This window comes from Lissotriton vulgaris, chromosome 9 (genome assembly GCF_964263255.1).
Source record: "Lissotriton vulgaris chromosome 9, aLisVul1.2, whole genome shotgun sequence".
Lineage (NCBI taxonomy): Eukaryota > Metazoa > Chordata > Amphibia > Caudata > Salamandridae > Lissotriton > Lissotriton vulgaris.
Window position 1 is genome coordinate 1240951979 of NC_141697.1, and position 18688 is coordinate 1240970666.

The following is an 18688-nucleotide window of genomic DNA, read 5'->3' on the forward strand; positions in this document are numbered from 1 at the left end:
GACCCTCATGAAAAAGATAAACACAAGAGCCTTCTTAAGGAGTATAAAGCTGCGGTGCTGGTGGAAAAGAAATCCCATTTCACCAAAGTAACTACCTCCCTTAGCTGTCCTAGAGAACTAAACAAAATCGTGGATTCCCTGTGTGCCCTCCAATCTCCCGACCCTATTGTTGCCTCACAGGATCTCTGTGACCAAATTTCCACCTTCTTTCATGTCAAAATCATGGACATTCACTCAGGTCTAGAAGCCCTCAACCGAGACCTAGGGCCCCCTCCTGACTCAGCAGCATCCTCCTTGAATATGATTCCTGCTAGATCTCAGGGTGGCTATTTTACCAACTTCCCCCTGCTAACCCTAGAGCTAATTAATATGCACCTGGATGCCCTCAAATCGGGATCTCCTCTTGACCCCTGCCCTCTTAAGATCCTTAAAGAGTGCAGGGTCGTCTTACTCCCGCCCCACCTGGAGGTCATCATTCTGAGAATCCATGAGGGTGACTATCCGAAGCCATGGAAATTGGCTATTGTCAAGCCCCTCCTTAAGAAACCCACACTAGACCCAGGGACCCTAAAAAAAATTCGCCCTATCTCCTTGCTCCCTGCCCCTGCCAAAATGTTAGAAGCCCATCTAAACACCCATTTGAGTGCCTTTTTAGAGCATTCCAGCCTACTTGACCCGTCCCAACATGGCTTTCGGAAAACACACAGCACCGAGTCTGCCCTGACAGTTGTCACCAATAACATACGTGCTAAGGTTAACAGTGGCCAGGCTGCTCTGTTGATCCTGCTCGACCTCACAGCCGCCTTTGACACCCTGTCCCCTTCCATCTTGGCCATGCGCCTTAGGGAGATAGGAGTGGACGGACCGGCGCTTAGCCTCTTAAAATCTTTCTTGGTCCAGCGCGAACAGAGGGTCAAGCTAGGTGACCATCTTTCCCCTGTCAAGCCTGAGCAGTGTGGGGTCACTCAGGGCTCGTCCCTGAGCCCCACACTCTTCAATATTTACGTGACACCGTTTGCCAGGCTGGTTAGATCTTTTGGTCTGGAAGTCCTATCATATGCTGACGACACCCAGATCATGGTTTCCATCTCCCAAACCATTGACATCACCGCCCTAAATTTTAGAGCCTGCATGGAAGCGGTTGCGAACTGGATGGTGAGAAATTACCTCAAATTAAACGGGGATAAAACGGAGGTGCTCATCTTCGGAGGCAAGCAGGAGATCTGGTCTATGGACTGGTGGCCTCCTGTTCTCGGTGCCTGCCCCACGCCCTCTCAGTCAGCCAGGAATCTAGGTGTAATCTTTGACACCTCGCTTTCCTTAGACAGACAGGTCAGCAGGACTGCCTCAACTTGTTGTGGAGTCCTGCGAATCTTGAGGAAAATTGCACACTATCTGTCGATCGAAGCCCGTAAACAGGTTACGGTAGCCCTCATATCCTCAAGGCTAGATTATTGCAACGTGCTATATCTAGGAATCAACAAGCAACTCGTTCAGCACCTCCAAACAGAGCAAAACGCGGCCGCAAGGTTCGTTGCTGACGCGCCAAGGCGCTCATCGGGCTCCTCCATTAGAAAAAATCTGCACTGGCTCCCCATGCAAGCCAGGATTGAGTTTAAGGCCCTGTGCCTCACCCATCGCGCCCTGCATGGATCGGGAGCAGAAGACATCAGATCTCTTGTTGTCCCTCTATGTCCCCGGCAGGGCACTCCGCTCAACAAATAAAAATCTTCTTGCTGTACCCAGAATCTCTAAGGCAAGGTGGGGCGGGAGGGCCTTTTTCTCCCTTGTTCCAAGGATTTGGAACTCCCTTCCAGCGGAGCTCAAGGATCAATCCTCCTTTCTCCTCTTCCGGAAGGCCTTGAAGACCTGGCTCTTCAGGGAAGCCTACCCATAGCCGGCGCACCTCCTCCCCTCCTCCACACATATCTCTCCATCTTCAGCGCCTTGACGCCCTCGGGCTAAGTTGCGCTATACAAGGCTCGAATCATTCATTCATTCATTCAATAACCATGTGCCCTCTAGAAGTCATTGTCATGTGCCTGTTACAGTCAATAACAAGGTACCCTTTAGAAGTTATTGTCATGGGCCTGTTACAGTCAATAGCCATGTGCCCTCTAGAAGTCATTGTCATGTGCCTGTTACAGTCAATAACAAGGTACCCTTTGGAAGTTATTTTGTCATGTGCCTGTTGCAAACTGAGGTCCATTACACACTGCAATTGATGGTAAGTAAAGAAGTGCTACAGTAGAACTAGTCAAGTACTACAAACTGCTATTCACAAACCTATGGCAGAGACCCCCCACCTATGTTTTCTGCACGGTGGTCTCCCCAAGGTGGCAGATTCCTCTGCACACATAGGTCTAGGTATTTGTGGTAAATGTGTGAGGGGCATGGGAGAGCTGCTGGAAAAAACAGGCAATACTTACTACTAAATTCGAGGGCTTGAGGAAAGGAGGGGGGGGGGTATGCTGATACAAATGCAGACCACAGAGGCGTAAGACCATGGCCAGCCCTAAAGGTGTCAAAACCTGCTCAAATAAACTCCAGCCCAGAAATCAAACCCTCTGTGCCTGTTATACGTTATGGTCAGTCAATAACTGCACACCCTCAGGAGTCATACCCCCTGTGCCTGTTTTATATTGTGGTCAGTCACTAACTGCACACTCTCAGGAGTCAAACCCCCAGTGCCTGTTATACGGTATGGTAAGTCAATAACTGCGCACCCTCAGGAGTCAAACCCCCAGTGCCTGTTGCACACTGCAGTCAGTCACTAACTGCACTCCTATTTCTTGTTCTTAATTATACGCACTCATCAGGCAGCACATGGGGTGGAGACTGAGACAGAAGACAGTTAGCTATGAGGATTGTTTCAAGAGTTTCTCTAGCATTCAAGATGTGTTAACTCAAATGTTACTTTGACAAATTTCTGTTTTTTGTTTCATAATTTAGCTATACCAACTGATTGAGGAAATCGAGGGCTCTGGCACCAAGTACACTATTTTTGTGCCCGGAAACGAGGCAGTGGCTGAATACTTCAATGCTTCCCACATAGAGCACATGGTAAGCTCAGCCCCATTTAACTTTCTGACTTCATGACTGGCAGGTGGATTCAGCAGCTCTCATCTGCTGGTGGGAGGGGGAGAGCACAAGGGGACGCGTTGCAGCTCTCATCTGCTGGTGGGAGGGGGAGAGAGCACAGGGGGACGCGTTGCAGCTCTCATCTGCTGGTGGGAGGGGGAGAGAGCACAAGGGGACGCGTTGCAGCTCTCATCTGCTGGTGGGAGGGGGAGAGAGCACAGGGGGACATGTTGCAGCTCTCATCTGCTGGTGGGAGGGGGGGAGAGCACAAGGGGACGCGTTGCAGCTCTCATCTGCTGGTGGGAGGGGGAGAGCACAAGGGGACATGTTGCAGCTCTCATCTGCTGGTGGGAGGGGGGGAGAGCACAAGGGGACATGTTGCAGCTCTCATCTGCTGGTGGGAGGGGGAGAGCACAAGGGGACACGTTGCAGCTCTCATCTGCTGGTGGGAGGGGGGAGAGCACAAGGGGACGCGTTGCAGCTCTCATCTGCTGGTGGGAGGGGGAGAGAGCACAGGGGGACGCGTTGCAGCTCTCATCTGCTGGTGGGAGGGGGAGAGAGCACAAGGGGACATGTTGCAGCTCTCATCTGCTGGTGGGAGGGGGAGAGCACAAGGGGACACGTTGCAGCTCTCATTCAGTGGTGGGAGGGGAGAGAGCACAAGGGGACATGTTGCAGCTCTCATCTGCTGGTGGGAGGGGGGGAGAGCACAAGGGGACATGTTGCAGCTCTCATCTGCTGGTGGGAGGGGGAGAGAGCACAAGGGGACGCGTTGCAGCTCTCATCTGCTGGTGGGAGGGGGAGAGAGCACAGGGAGACATGTTGCAGCTCTCATCTGCTGGTGGGAGGGGGGGAGAGCACAAGGGGACGCGTTGCAGCTCTCATCTGCTGGTGGGAGGGGGGAGAGCACAAGGGGACGCGTTGCAGCTCTCATCTGCTGGTGGGAGGGGGAGAGAGCACAGGGGGACGCGTTGCAGCTCTCATCTGCTGGTGGGAGGGGGAGAGAGCACAGGGGAACGCGTTGCAGCTCTCATCTGCTGGTGGGAGGGGGGAGAGCACAAGGGGACATGTTGCAGCTCTCATCTGCTGGTGGGAGGGGGGGAGAGCACAAGGGGACATGTTGCAGCTCTCATCTGCTGGTGGGAGGGGGGGAGAGCACAAGGGGACATGTTGCAGCTCTCATCTGCTGGTGGGAGGGGGAGAGAGCACAGGGGGACGCGTTGCAGCTCTCATCTGCTGGTGGGAGGGGGGGAGAGCACAAGGGGACATGTTGCAGCTTTCATCTGCTGGTGGGAGGGGGGGAGAGCACAAAGGGACCTGTTGCAGCTCTCATCTGCTGGTGGGAGGGGGAGAGAGCACAGGGGGACGCGTTGCAGCTCTCATCTGCTGGTGGGAGGGGGAGAGAGCACAAAGGGACCTGTTGCAGCTCTCATCTGCTGGTGGGAGGGGGGAGAGCACAAGGGGACGCGTTGCAGCTCTCATCTGCTGGTGGGAGGGGGAGAGAGCACAAAGGGACCTGTTGCAGCTCTCATCTGCTGGTGGGAGGGGGGAGAGCACAAGGGGACGCGTTGCAGCTCTCATCTGCTGGTGGGAGGGGGGAGAGCACAAGGGGACATGTTGCAGCTCTCATCTGCTGGTGGAAGGGGGGAGAGCACAAGGGGACATGTTGCAGCTCTCATCTGCTGGTGGGAGGGGGAGAGAGCACAGGGGGACGCGTTGCAGCTCTCATCTGCTGGTGGGAGGGGGAGAGAGCACAAGGGGACGCGTTGCAGCTCTCATCTGCTGGTGGGAGGGGGGAGAGCACAAGGGGACCTGTTGCAGCTCTCATCTGCTGGTGGGAGGGGGGAGAGCACAAGGGGACGCGTTGCAGCTCTCATCTGCTGGTGGGAGGGGGAGAGAGCACAAGGGGACGCGTTGCAGCTCTCATCTGCTGGTGGGAGGGGGGGAGAGCACAAGGGGACATGTTGCAGCTCTCATCTGCTGGTGGGAGGGGGGGAGAGCACAGGGGGACGCGTTGCAGCTCTCATCTGCTGGTGGGAGGGGGAGAGAGCACAGGGGGACGCGTTGCAGCTCTCATCTGCTGGTGGGAGGGGGAGAGAGCACAGGGGAACGCGTTGCAGCTCTCATCTGCTGGTGGGAGGGGGGAGAGCACAAGGGGACATGTTGCAGCTCTCATCTGCTGGTGGGAGGGGGGAGAGCACAAGGGGACATGTTGCAGCTCTCATCTGCTGGTGGGAGGGGGAGAGAACATGGGGACATGTTGCAGCTCTCATCTGCTGGTGGGAGGGGGGAGAGCACAAGGGGACATGTTGCAGCTCTCATTCAGTGGTGGGAGGGGGAGAGCACAAGGGGACATGTTGCAGCTCTCATCTGCTGGTGGGAGGGGGAGAGAACATGGGGACATGTTGCAGCTCTCATCTGCTGGTGGGAGGGGGAGAGAACATGGGGACATGTTGCAGCTCTCATCTGCTGGTGGGAGGGGGGGAGAGCACAAGGGGACATGTTGCAGCTCTCATCTGCTGGTGGGAGGGGGGGAGAGCACAAGGGGACATGTTGCAGCTTTCATCTGCTGGTGGGAGGGGGGGAGAGCACAAAGGGACCTGTTGCAGCTTTCATCTGCTGGTGGGAGGGGGGGAGAGCACAAGGGGACATGTTGCAGCTCTCATCTGCTGGTGGGAGGGGGAGAGAGCACAGGGGGACGCGTTGCAGCTCTCATCTGCTGGTGGGAGGGGGAGAGAGCACAGGGGAACGCGTTGCAGCTCTCATCTGCTGGTGGGAGGGGGGAGAGCACAAGGGGACATGTTGCAGCTCTCATCTGCTGGTGGGAGGGGGAGAGAACATGGGGACATGTTGCAGCTCTCATCTGCTGGTGGGAGGGGGGGAGAGCACAAAGGGACCTGTTGCAGCTCTCATCTGCTGGTGGGAGGGGGGAGAGCACAAGGGGACGCGTTGCAGCTCTCATCTGCTGGTGGGAGGGGGAGAGAGCACAAGGGGACGCGTTGCAGCTCTCATCTGCTGGTGGGAGGGGGAGAGAGCACAGGGGGACGGGTTGCAGCTCTCATCTGCTGGTGGGAGGGGGAGAGAGCACAAGGGGACGCGTTGCAGCTCTCATCTGCTGGTGGGAGGGGGGAGAGCACAAGGGGACCTGTTGCAGCTCTCATCTGCTGGTGGGAGGGGGGAGAGCACAAGGGGACGCGTTGCAGCTCTCATCTGCTGGTGGGAGGGGGAGAGAGCACAAGGGGACGCGTTGCAGCTCTCATCTGCTGGTGGGAGGGGGAGAGAGCACAGGGGGACGCGTTGCAGCTCTCATCTGCTGGTGGGAGGGGGAGAGAGCACAAGGGGACGCGTTGCAGCTCTCATCTGCTGGTGGGAGGGGGGAGAGCACAAGGGGACCTGTTGCAGCTCTCATCTGCTGGTGGGAGGGGGGAGAGCACAAGGGGACGCGTTGCAGCTCTCATCTGCTGGTGGGAGGGGTAGAGAGCACAAGGGGACGCGTTGCAGCTCTCATCTGCTGGTGGGAGGGGGAGAGAGCACAGGGGGACGCGTTGCAGCTCTCATCTGCTGGTGGGAGGGGGAGAGAGCACAGGGGAACGCGTTGCAGCTCTCATCTGCTGGTGGGAGGGGGGAGAGCACAAGGGGACATGTTGCAGCTCTCATCTGCTGGTGGGAGGGGGAGAGAACATGGGGACATGTTGCAGCTCTCATCTGCTGGTGGGAGGGGGGAGAGCACAAGGGGACATGTTGCAGCTCTCATTCAGTGGTGGGAGGGGGAGAGCACAAGGGGACATGTTGCAGCTCTCATCTGCTGGTGGGAGGGGGAGAGAACATGGGGACATGTTGCAGCTCTCATCTGCTGGTGGGAGGGGGGGAGAGCACAAGGGGACATGTTGCAGCTCTCATCTGCTGGTGGGAGGGGGGGAGAGCACAAGGGGACATGTTGCAGCTTTCATCTGCTGGTGGGAGGGGGGGAGAGCACAAAGGGACCTGTTGCAGCTTTCATCTGCTGGTGGGAGGGGGGGAGAGCACAAGGGGACATGTTGCAGCTCTCATCTGCTGGTGGGAGGGGGAGAGAGCACAGGGGGACGCGTTGCAGCTCTCATCTGCTGGTGGGAGGGGGAGAGAGCACAGGGGAACGCGTTGCAGCTCTCATCTGCTGGTGGGAGGGGGGAGAGCACAAGGGGACATGTTGCAGCTCTCATCTGCTGGTGGGAGGGGGAGAGAACATGGGGACATGTTGCAGCTCTCATCTGCTGGTGGGAGGGGGGAGAGCACAAGGGGACATGTTGCAGCTCTCATCTGCTGGTGGGAGGGGGAGAGAACATGGGGACATGTTGCAGCTCTCATCTGCTGGTGGGAGGGGGGAGAGCACAAGGGGACATGTTGCAGCTCTCATTCAGTGGTGGGAGGGGGGAGAGCACAAGGGGACATGTTGCAGCTCTCATCTGCTGGTGGGAGGGGGAGAGCACAAGGGGACATGTTGCAGCTCTCATCTGCTGGTGGGAGGGGGAGAGAACATGGGGACATGTTGCAGCTCTCATTCAGTGGTGGGAGGGGGAGAGAGCACAAGGGGACATGTTGCAGCTCTCATTCCGTGGTGGTCGGGAGGAAGGGAGCAGAGACCGCCTGGGCGTAGCTTAGTGAGATTCAGGGATGTGACTCTCAAGTTTCCCAACTGAAAAAGCGGGGGACTGCAGGGTGGAGGAGTGAGATGACTGAGGTGGTGCCCTGTACTGTTTCCATGAGGAACAGGTAAGTTCTGTTTTGAGGTGGGCCTCTGCAGTTGCAGATTGGGCGAAAACCGATGGGTTGGATTGATACCCACAGGGTCGTATCAGCATAATCTACCCCAATGTTGGGGATCAGTAAGTCTGCATTTTAGCAGACGTTAGTTTTTGGAGAAAACAGCGGTTTTCTCCAAACACTAACGTGTGCTAAAATGCTGGGGCAGCCTCGTAAATATTGCGATGTAAACATCAGCGATATTTGCAAGGTAGTCCATCCGGGGTACGCCCAGTGACGCCCACTTTGCATCACATTAGAGATGCAAAGGGAGGCGTTGGGAAAAAGGGGGCTAACATGCGATTATGCATGTTAGCACCCTCTTGTAAATAGGGTGATAGTTTTGTCTCCGCTTTTTGGGGTTTTTAAGCCAAAAAATCGGAGATAAAGTTCTTGTAAATATGCCTCGAGGTGCTTGTACAGTTCACATCCTGAACTCAGGTTCTTAAGAGTGCGCTCATATGTGATAGTGAAATAAAGAGGCGCTGTGAAATAAAATATTTGCTAGGATCACACAATTTGGACAAGCAGTGAAGCCAGTATTGAATCCACGTTATCTGGTTTGAGATGTTGAACTTCAACCACCAGATGGGCAACTCTGTCCCTCTCTCTCTCTCTCTCTCTCTCTCTCTCTCTCTCTCTCTCTCTCTCTCTCTCTCTCTCTCTCTCTCTTTCTCTCTCTCTCTCCTGTTTACATCAAGGGTCACTGTTTTGTCTTTAATTCTTGGCTCACGATGAGAAAAACCAACACAGACATTGAAGACCCGGCTCAGGGCCCACATACCCAATGAACATGCCACAAATGTAATTTTTTGGGGGTGTAATGACATTGGAGAAGAGGGCAGAGACCTCAGGGTGACACCGCAGCTCTCGTCTGTTAGAGACACAGTCGAAGGGCTCTGAGACCACAAGGTGACTGGCAGCTTCCTCCCTCACCTAGACATTTTAGGGTGAGACTTGGTCATTTGAACAGGGCTCCTCCACTCACATGAACTGTCTTTGGATCTTGTCTTCTAGGAGAATGCAACTCTGAAATACCACGTCATACTGGGCGAGAAACTCCGTCAGGCGGACCTGAAGAACGGCATGCACAGATCCACCATGTTGGGGTCTTCATTTTGGCTCACGTTTTATAGAAAAGGCAACCAGGTACGTGCACCATGTGGGCCACGGTCACTCATTTTGTTCACTTAAGGCTAGAAAAATCATATTTTGTTTGTACAATCTGAAAGGATTCTGTTGTGTTACCCCGGTTCATTGCCTTGAAGCCCAGTAGATACCCTGAGCCCCACAAGGAGGCCACCACCATATTTTCAGAGGAAGAAACTGGCAGATGTCTCTCACTCCACCCTGATGGAGCCATGCTAGAACGTAAAGAAGTGTTTATCTACAGGCAAACCTGCCCGACAATCTCTCTTTCACAAGTGGTTCAAGCGATCAGCACGCACACACTATGAATCAATCATCAGTAGATTTGTAGAGCGCTTCTTGTCATCCGAGAGGGTATCCAGGCGCTGGTAGGGTCCAGTTCATTAGCCGAATAGTCAGGTCCTGAGGGACGTTCGAAACTCTGGAAGAGATGGGGAGGTCCGTAGATGTAGGGGTCGTGCATTCCATGTCTTCATTGCTTGTTTGGAGAAGGAGTAACCGCCGCATCTGCTACATCGAATGCGGGGTGAGGGTTAGAGAAAGGGATTCAGAGCGGAGGTGTCTGGTGGGCAGTGGTTCAAGTAGGGGGGTCCGCAGGTGTGTAGCGCCTTGTGTGAATGAGTGAGGGGTGTGAACTGGCATCTTTTCTGCACAGGGAGCCAGTAAAGTTCCCGGGGGAAGGGGGTAATGTGGGTTAGTCTAGGGAGATCTAGGACGAGTCTGGCAGCAGCGTTCTGTATGGTCAATCAATCACCAATTGTAGAGCGCAGCACTGTTATCCCTGGAGGTATCTGGGCGCTGGGGTGCGAGGTCTTCGTCATGTCAGCTCCCCCATGACAGGTCTTGAGAAAACAGTGGGAAAAGGGAAGAAACAAGCAGAAAAAGGCAAAATAGAGGGCAGAAAAACGAGCAGAAAATACCAAACAGAGGGCAGTAAAACAAGCAGAAAAGGCAAAAACAAAGAGCAGAAAATGAGCAGAAAATGCAAAACAGAAAGCAGAAAATGAGCAGAAGATGCAAAACAGAGCAAGAAATGAGGTGTGTTGGTATCAGAGGTGTGAGCTGGGATTTCTACATAGAGAGCATTGCCGTAGACCAGTCGGCTGGAGATGAGGGCCTGGGTGATGGTGTGTCCTGAGCTTGAGGGTAGCCGTTTGAATATCTCACAAAGCATGCGGAGGATGAAGAAGAAGGTGGGGGAGGCCAGTGGACTTCAGTCGTCGTGGTTAGCTTGTGGTCCAGAATGATAACACAGTCAATGGGGGCAGGAATAGGTCCGAGTTCTGAGGGGCCCCAGGAAGCGTCCCATGGGGAGCTTTGGCTTTAAAAAATCAGTACCTCTGTCTTGGTCGAGTTGAGCTTATTCCAGAGCAAAGGGGTCCAAGGAAGTGCAGCAGGACCCTGAAGCACCCATGCAGTGCCGGTGCAATGTGGCAAAATAAAGAACAGCAACTGCTGCTGCCATATTAAGTGGGGGTGGAGGGGTAATAAAAATTAAATAAAGAAGACTTGCCTGACTCTGCTGGCCTCCTCAGGGCTCCTCTGCCATGCAGCACAAGGCATACAGAACAGGATCCCAGACTCCTGCACCCGATCACAATGCTGCTCTCCTCCTATTCCAAGCATCAGAGAAGTGCCGGGATAGGCCTGAGTGGGCTAGTCTGATGCTCGCTCAGGCACAGAGAGTCTGTGCTGTTTCTCGACCCAGCTGTGAAATACAGATGGGTTGGAGAAACCAAAGTGCGCATGTTGGTTTGGCCGTCTTAAGATGGCCGGCCAAACGGACATGCACACTTACAGTGCCCGCCAATCCTCCTCCCTACCAGGATCGGGCTCTGTCCTGCCCAAGATTGGCATCGGCTCAGTCAGTAAAAGCCTTTTAATATGTTTTATTTTTGCTGGCTCACAGTGGGGTAACGCTCCTCCGCGATTACGGGGGAGTCTCCTCTGGCTGCTGCCTATCCAAAGCCTGCTCTCTGAAATATTTATGGCTGTTTGCTGAAAGAAATACTGTTACAACAGTTGTTGATTGTTGTTGTAATATACAAACTCTCAGTGAATAGGCCCCTGTGTGACTCTGTCTCTTCACACATGAGGGAGAGTAAGAACAGAGCACAGTAAATGAATGCAAGCACAGGAGAGAGAATGGAGAGAAAAGAGAAGACACACCAGAGAAAGAAGACAGAGTCAGATAGAGAGAGCGTGAGAGACATGCAGGCTATAAAAATCTCAGTAGAACAACAGACACCTAACGGAGAGACAGGGGAAGGAGAGAGAGTGCAAGAGAAAGTTTGAAAAGTGATATGTGGTAAAAAGAGAAGAAGTGAAAAAGGAGAAAGTAAAAGGGAAAGGGAAATGCAACAATTTGCCGTGATTATGAGTGCCCCAAAGGCATGTTTGGTATTTAGTGCATCCAATAAAGTCCAAAGCCCCCGGGTACAAAATATAGCACCCGTGCAGAGTTGTCCCCGGTGATTCGGTTTACGTACAACAAAATCAAAACTCCTTGTCCTGGCTTTCTTCCCCCGTTAAACCAGTCTCTGTGAAGCTTTCTGAACATAGGATAGGGGAAACAAGACTTGTTGGCATATGGTGGGGGTCCCCACATTTTACATTTCAGGGGAGGACCCTAAGTTTTCATACCTCCACTGAGTGGTGGCCTTTAAAGAGTCCCTGCTGCAGCTCTTTAACTTTGCTCAAGTTCCACGGTCCTCAAGTCGTAGCGCTGCCGGGGGACCCTCCACTAGTGCCGAATGACCCCACACAGAGCACGCCCATTCCACCACCAGCGTTTGGCCGTTCTTGCTTTCCTGTGACAAAGAACTCACTTTATTTTGCACTGTTCGCAACGTTGACACCAGTGGAACTAGTCTTGGATCTGGGAGGCTCGGTAGGAACTGGCAGAGGCATCAACAACCCATAGGGTCTTGAATGAGCGCAAACAGGACATGACGTAGCACTCAGTGTCCTTGTGGACAGATGACCGCTAGAAGGATCTGAGAAGCAATTCTAGAGTTGGCTTAACGCCTCTAAGACGAGCAATAGAGAAGTCTTGACACATCTGTAGGACTTCCAATGTCAGTTCCGAAGAAGGCATGAATAACACTTCACCCTGCAAGTAGAGTTCCAATGTTGGGTTAAAGTTTTCTTCAGCTCCTCCAACTCACCCTTGAAACCTGGGAATAACTTGTCCTAACTCTATGTGACAACGATTTCACAGCTCCCACATTCTTATATAAGAGGCAATTTTGGATACCTCCAAGACAGATAATCAACTAAAATTTGAGTCAAGTGTATACCTGATATTGAAATCCTACTGGTTTGTTTAGAGTGTCTAGTGTGCCTGGCTGTTATAGCATTGCATGTTTTAAACAAATTGGAAATTTCAGAGAGCAGTGCGGATTTCAAAAGGCTTTCAAGAAATGCCTCCATTGGGAGCAGGCTCACTTCATTACTAGGTGTTCTCTTTCTAGTATTAAGTATTTCCTCTAGTCCTCAGTAAGGGTATGAGGAAGGTAGGTGATTGGATACGCCTTCTCATTATCATCTTGGCATAGAAGTTAGACTGCCACTACAGCTCTGACAGAGGCGTCAGTCTTGACAAATAATTTCCTATCTGAGTGACCAAGAATATGTGTCTGGGTGAAGGCGAACTTCATGTTATTGAAGGCTAAATTTGCTTTGGTATCCCAAGAAAACCTTTGTAAAAAAGCATTCTTAATTATGTGGGTTATGTCACTGATCAAATCAGAAAAGTTTCCAATGAATTGCCAGTAAAAATGTGCCTGAAAGCTACTGGGTCTCTTTAACGGTAGTAGGGGTTGGCCAGCCCACAATGGCCACAATCTTTTGAGGGTCGATTGCAATGCCTAGTGCATTAAGGCAGAAACCCGGATATTCCTCTTCCGCATTGTCAAATCCACATTTCTCCAACTTGCAGAACAGATGGTTTTGTTTCATTTGCAACATAACTTGTATTACATCTTGTCGGTGTTCATTTGCATCATTGGAATAAGCTAGAATGTAATCCCGATAAATTAATGAAAATTGTCTCAGAATAGGTGGTCCATAAACTTTTCAAAAATGGCGTCTGCATTGCACTGAGTGATAGGCATGCCTCAGTGCTTGAAATGGCCCAGCGGGGTCCGAAAAGCCGTCTCCCACTCAACTTTGGCCTTGATCCGTAAGAGATAATAGGCTCCTCAGTGATCTATTGACTCCAAGATGCCCTTGATTAGTTGAAGAGGATAACCGTCTTTAAGAGTGACTTTCTTCAACCCTTGATAGTCAATGCAAGGCCTTTACTCAATTGATTTCTTGGGCACAGAAAACATGTACACTGCTGCTGGAGAGGTGGACTGGGCTATAACACCATTCTGAAGATTCCCTTTAAGATATTGTCGCAAAACCTACTTCCCAGGTTCTCAAAGAGAATAGGTCCTAACAACAGGGAACATGAGCCCCTCGTTAGCAAGGAATAGTGCAATCACACTCCCTATGGGGTTGGGGGGGGGGTAAGATCAATTGCTTAGGCTTTTCAAAAATGTCAGAAGAAGGTTGGTACGGATGCGGACGCGACTGAAGAACATTTACCATAGTTGAGCTCCGTGGTCTCTCCACAAGATCGGTATTTTGAGGCCAATAACTCAAAAGTGCAATGGTTGTGGCAAAATTGAGAACAGTCTGGTTTGCCCAATATATGTAAGGATTGTGCCTGATGAGCCTGGGAATCGCACAATTAAGGCATAACTAGGTGATGACATAATATCACATTATACTAACTCCTTATGTTCACTAAAGCTAAGTATAACGGAGAAGCTTCTCAAGATCTCTCCTATTATAAGTGCTTCTGGCAGCTTCAGTTCCTGTAGACGGTTATTGAATAAGAAGTGCCAGATGCATTAAGTGAGGGACAATTGGAAGCACAGATTGAATGAACAAGTATGTCCTTAATCTCCTCTCAGAGTCCTCTCCGAAATAGACATTAGAGTCCTCTTCACCAAAGTGATCTCCGCATCTAGTTGAAAAATCCTGGTGATGTGAGCTAGAACATCAGAGTTTCCCTCTTGGAAATGGCACAAGCCTTCCTACATGGAGTATTCCAGGTGTGGTCTCTCAAACATTTCCTTGAAGTTTCCCAGAAAAATTGAGTTGTTGGAAAGACGGACATCCCCGGAAGTAACCAGCAGCATAGCCCACACCAAGACTAGCCTGGTTAAGTCTCCTATTAAATTACCTTATTTTCTGTAACTTAAATTGGATAGAAGGCAAAGTGTACAATCGCGACATCCAGAAACTATTTCAACAGATTTGTATGTCCTGGAAAACATGGCTTAGACAGGGGATGTAACGGGAAGATCTGAGACTCTGGAGGACAGACTTTAGTTTCACAGTTTGTGTGTCTCCTGAGACTGTTTTTGTAGCTCCTCATTCCGCCGGTGATGGATCCTGTTAGAGGCTCTGTAAGGTCCTACAGAAGGGCTTCATCTCCTTTTGTAGTCACATTTTAGTGTGGCGCAACCTTTCATAGGATGGACATCAGGTTTCTCTCAATCGTTTGCTCTTGTCTGTCAGAGGTACGACCCTCATGCCAACCATGACAACCCGCTGCAGGACTTGAACGCAGCAACAAGTGCCTTCCAGAAGGAATCCAAAGGAGGAAAAAAGGCCAAATGCTAAAAACTCTCCTAGAGATCGGCACAGGATAGAAGTCTTTTAGTCTGGAAGTTCAAAGAGGAATTGCTCTTCCTTACATAGGGAGTGAACAGAAAGTACCCCATAATCCAATCACGTTAGCCTATTGGGCTGCAGTATAAGGGAAGTGCAGAATGAGGGACACCATCTTGATTTGGAAACAGGATTATAACATACGATTTTCAAAAATGCTGACTTCAGAGAATCCTGCCATTGCTCCAGGATGCTTTGAGGATAGGCAATCAAGCAACACGCCAAGCTCTATCTGGTAAGAATTTGAGGAAAACCCCGGCCTGGCCGCATTGCTCTGATTCTCCCACGTCCGCTGCAGGTTTGCAGACCGTGTTCTGGACTGCAGGGCTGGAAGAGAAGGTGCTGGGGCCACTACCTGCTGCGTAGTTTACCTCGGTGAAGGGGTGATTGTGGGCCTTTGGTCCCTATCAGTGTAGCATCATCCCGCAACAGTTCTGAAGCTCCGGGCTCTCCGGCTGGCCCTCGAGGCATTTAGCCTCCATCGGAGGCAGGTCAATCCAGGTGCTCCCGGACAGCATGGATGCGATGTGTGTCACTTGCGCAGTCTCTGTCTGGGAGTGTTGATGGTCTGAGCAGTGCATCACATGAGATCACTGATGGGGAGGCACCTATAGGGTCCCTCCACAACAGCGCAGACAAACTCCGCAAGCTTCATGTTGCCAGCCACAAGTCGCGTCTGCCCCCACAGGTGGCTCCAGTAATCTTCACCCATCGGAACGCTCTGTCGATGCTTCTTTTTTCCACCACAGAAAAAAACAGTTTCCATCCCATGGGTCTATAGGGAAGGATTCACCTTTGATTGGGACTTCGGCTTTCTTTACCCATTTCTAACTCTGATGCCAATTTCATGTGTTCTGAGGACAATCAGAGAGGACTGAGCATGGGTCATTCTGGTCCGTTATCTGAACTTCTGTCCCTGACCGTTTGTCCTCCAATTAGACTTTGTATTCAGGGTGAGGTGTTCCACCTGCATCTACACAAGTTACTCCTTCATACGCATAGACTGAGAGGAACCAGCCGAGAGGTTTTGACCGACTATTGGAAGTGGTAGATTTTACACTGGCCCCCGCCGTCCTTCCACCGAGCCCATGTAATCAGGCTTGATCGCTCACCTGCTGTGAAGAGAAGCACTTCAAGCTTTACTGGGGGAGTTGTAGGATGGTCTTCTGTCTTTGCCCAGCGGCACTTAGTTAAAAATGACTCATCAGCTCTTTCAACTTTTCCTCCTCTGCCTGACCAGTCATCATTATTCAAATGACCTGTTGTGGTGTATTTCCTGAAGGGGCTTTCATATATGTTCTCTCTGTTCCCTTGATAATGCGCTCATGACACCTCAGTCTGCTCTTGACCCTCCTGGTGTGCGGACCTTTTGTGGTGCTCCATAGCTGCTCACTGCAGCTTCTTACCTTGAGGAATGTGTTCTGACTGTGATCACCTCTGTGCATCACCTGAGCAAGTGTCACACCTTGTCGTTCCATCCTTCGCATACTGCCTTCGTTGCTCATAACTGGGTTTTAGGACACGAGCATCTTTCTCCTGGAATGTGCATCAGTTTCCATATGGGGCAAAACATTATGCTCCTTATGTTCCTCCCCTCCTCCAAATTCATGAATACAGGAGAGGTGTGGAGCAGCGGCCAGGGTGGCTGACTACGGGGCTCACGGCTCGATCCCGGCGCTGGGGGCAGCTCAGTCCAGCACCATGTGACTCTGGTCAATAGCTTGCTTATTCTCCACTATGGCCAGAGCGCCTTGAGACCCTTATGGGTGAGTAGTTCGGGCTTTAAAAATACCAGGTTATTATTATTACAGATAGCGTGGTCAGACTGGTTCTGTGGAGTGGATTTTGGATCTAATAAGGCTACAGGGTAGGTTTCCTCACAGCTCAGCATCTGGGGGTATAGGTAAACTCACATCATCATGCAGTGGTGATGCTTGTGATTGGCCCCGTGTAGTTATATCTGGGGCATAACTGAGACATGCGAAGCCTGATAGCAACATCTACTGCAAGAGTTTCCAGGTCCAGTCCGGCCCTTGGGAATGTTCAGAAGGCGAGAAATCTGCGGCTAAATTGAGCCTCCACCAGACAGAGCGTTACCCAAGGTAAGTAGTAAGTCACTGATACCATTTATTTAGGAGTCATGAACCTGACCGTAGATGCTTCAGACCTGGCCGGTGATGGTAACAGCTGCTCCTTGTTCTTGTAGACGTACGTCAACGATGTTTCATTGGATGGTTCCGTTTTGGAGACCAACAACGGGATGATAATAGGGGTTTCTCAGGTTCTGCAGATACAACGAAACCGCTGTGATGTCAACATACCCACCACAGTGAAGGTAAGACCCTGGTGCCTCCCGTGGGCTCATGGTGGGTGTAAGCTGCTGGGTCTCCTGGGTCTCCTGTAAATCTTGGGGTTTGAATAACATGAATTCTGAACATGTCTGTTTTTGGGGTCTCTGTGGCAGGCACTAGCACTCTCTGTCCAGCAGGCCCTGGGGTGACCCCTGTCCATCGCTGCCACTCCAGCGTTCTACGACAGAACTCATTCACAATGGCCGACTGCTGTGAGCCTGAGACATCCTCTGAGCTTTGCCCTCAGGGTCTTTCTTATGCTGTTGGACTGATACTTTCAGAGTTGCCCATCAATGAAAGACCGTAAATGCTTGACCAAAATCTGATGCTCTAAGATAAACAGCAAAGGTTTTGAGTCTTTTTTGCAATAAAAATGGGATTCCATTGAAGCCTCAATCTCCCAGCGGATATTGGGGTCCACTGAGGTTTTAGAGCACCCAGAGGATTATTCAAACCCTGAGGGCCTTATTGGATGCTGAAAAGTTAATGGCGTACCCAAATATCTGTAGAGCTTCCTAGAGATTAATGGGGAGCTTTGGGTTTATAGAGTAAATTAGGGAGCCCCCTGGGATTTGTTGGACAACAAAGGGTCATTGGGCACCTAGACGAGTCAATGGCACCGGGCTCACGGGGCACCCAGTGGAGTAATTAAATGCCTTCAAATTAACTTGTTTGAAGGTTTATATAGAGAATGGACGTGAAAAGGTGAGGCGAAAATATATTTGATCAAAAGAGTTTTTAGGGGAAAGATCTTTTTGATGTGCTGTGAAGACTACTGTCCTCAGATCTTTGGCCAAAACCCTGACTCAAGGATCCTGAAATTTAAATAATCATTTATCCACGCACAAAAGATTGTTAAGGAACACTTAGCAAACTTTCAAATTAAATATTTTCCACCAAAACACCTCAATTAAAGTTGCTACTTGATACAAATGGTCGATTTCAAGCAAATCTTTCCACCAAAGACAATTACCACTGTTTTTTTTTCCATAACAATGCCTGGGTTCACTGGGAGTCTGGTTCACTCTAGCTTTGAGCTCAGGGAGGGGGGCTCATGATTGATGTAATGTTTACATATGTTGCCCCCTTGGGAACATCTACAGGTACTGACTATGTGTTTATTCCACTAGAGCAAGTGTAATAACTGTGCCAGAGGGATTGTGTGTCCGGCTGGAACATCGCTTGAGGTGAGTAGACATCTCAATAGCTTAAACATTAAATATTCGGAAGGTGTTAAACACTGCACAATAGTCTACAAGCCTAGCATGGATGAATGATTGTATTAATGGTGATGTGCTACCACTGATGAGAGGTTGTGCTTATAGTAGAAGTTTGCTTTAGAAATGTGGAATTGTTCGTGAATTCAGGAGTCCATAACTGAAGGCAGAGAGTGTCCAGAGAGAATGATCTCCTGGTGTATGTGCACTGAGGACGCCTCTAAAGTGAAGGTGCAGAGTCAGTGCCTCTATAACAGTTACTGTAACATGCTGGGAGGTGTAGCTCAGTGTATTGGGAACACTACTCGTACCTTTCTCTTTACCACCACAGCCAGTTCTATGAAGATGTTCCACAGAGTTAAGTGCTTTAGACAAGGAGGTGGG

At 51.0% G+C, this 18688-nt stretch overlaps 1 protein-coding gene across 1 annotated transcript in view; it reads left to right on the forward strand.

The window, feature by feature from the left end:
- STAB1 (stabilin 1) overlaps nucleotides 1-18688 on the forward strand; it is a 756575-nt gene that overhangs the window by 414066 nt on the left and 323821 nt on the right. Inside the window, exons 34-37 of the mRNA XM_086939405.1 lie at nucleotides 2953-3063; nucleotides 8878-9009; nucleotides 16943-17071; nucleotides 18218-18274. Of these exons, the coding sequence (XP_086795531.1) occupies nucleotides 2953-3063; nucleotides 8878-9009; nucleotides 16943-17071; nucleotides 18218-18274 (429 nt within the window). The remainder of the gene's footprint in view (nucleotides 1-2952; nucleotides 3064-8877; nucleotides 9010-16942; nucleotides 17072-18217; nucleotides 18275-18688) is intronic.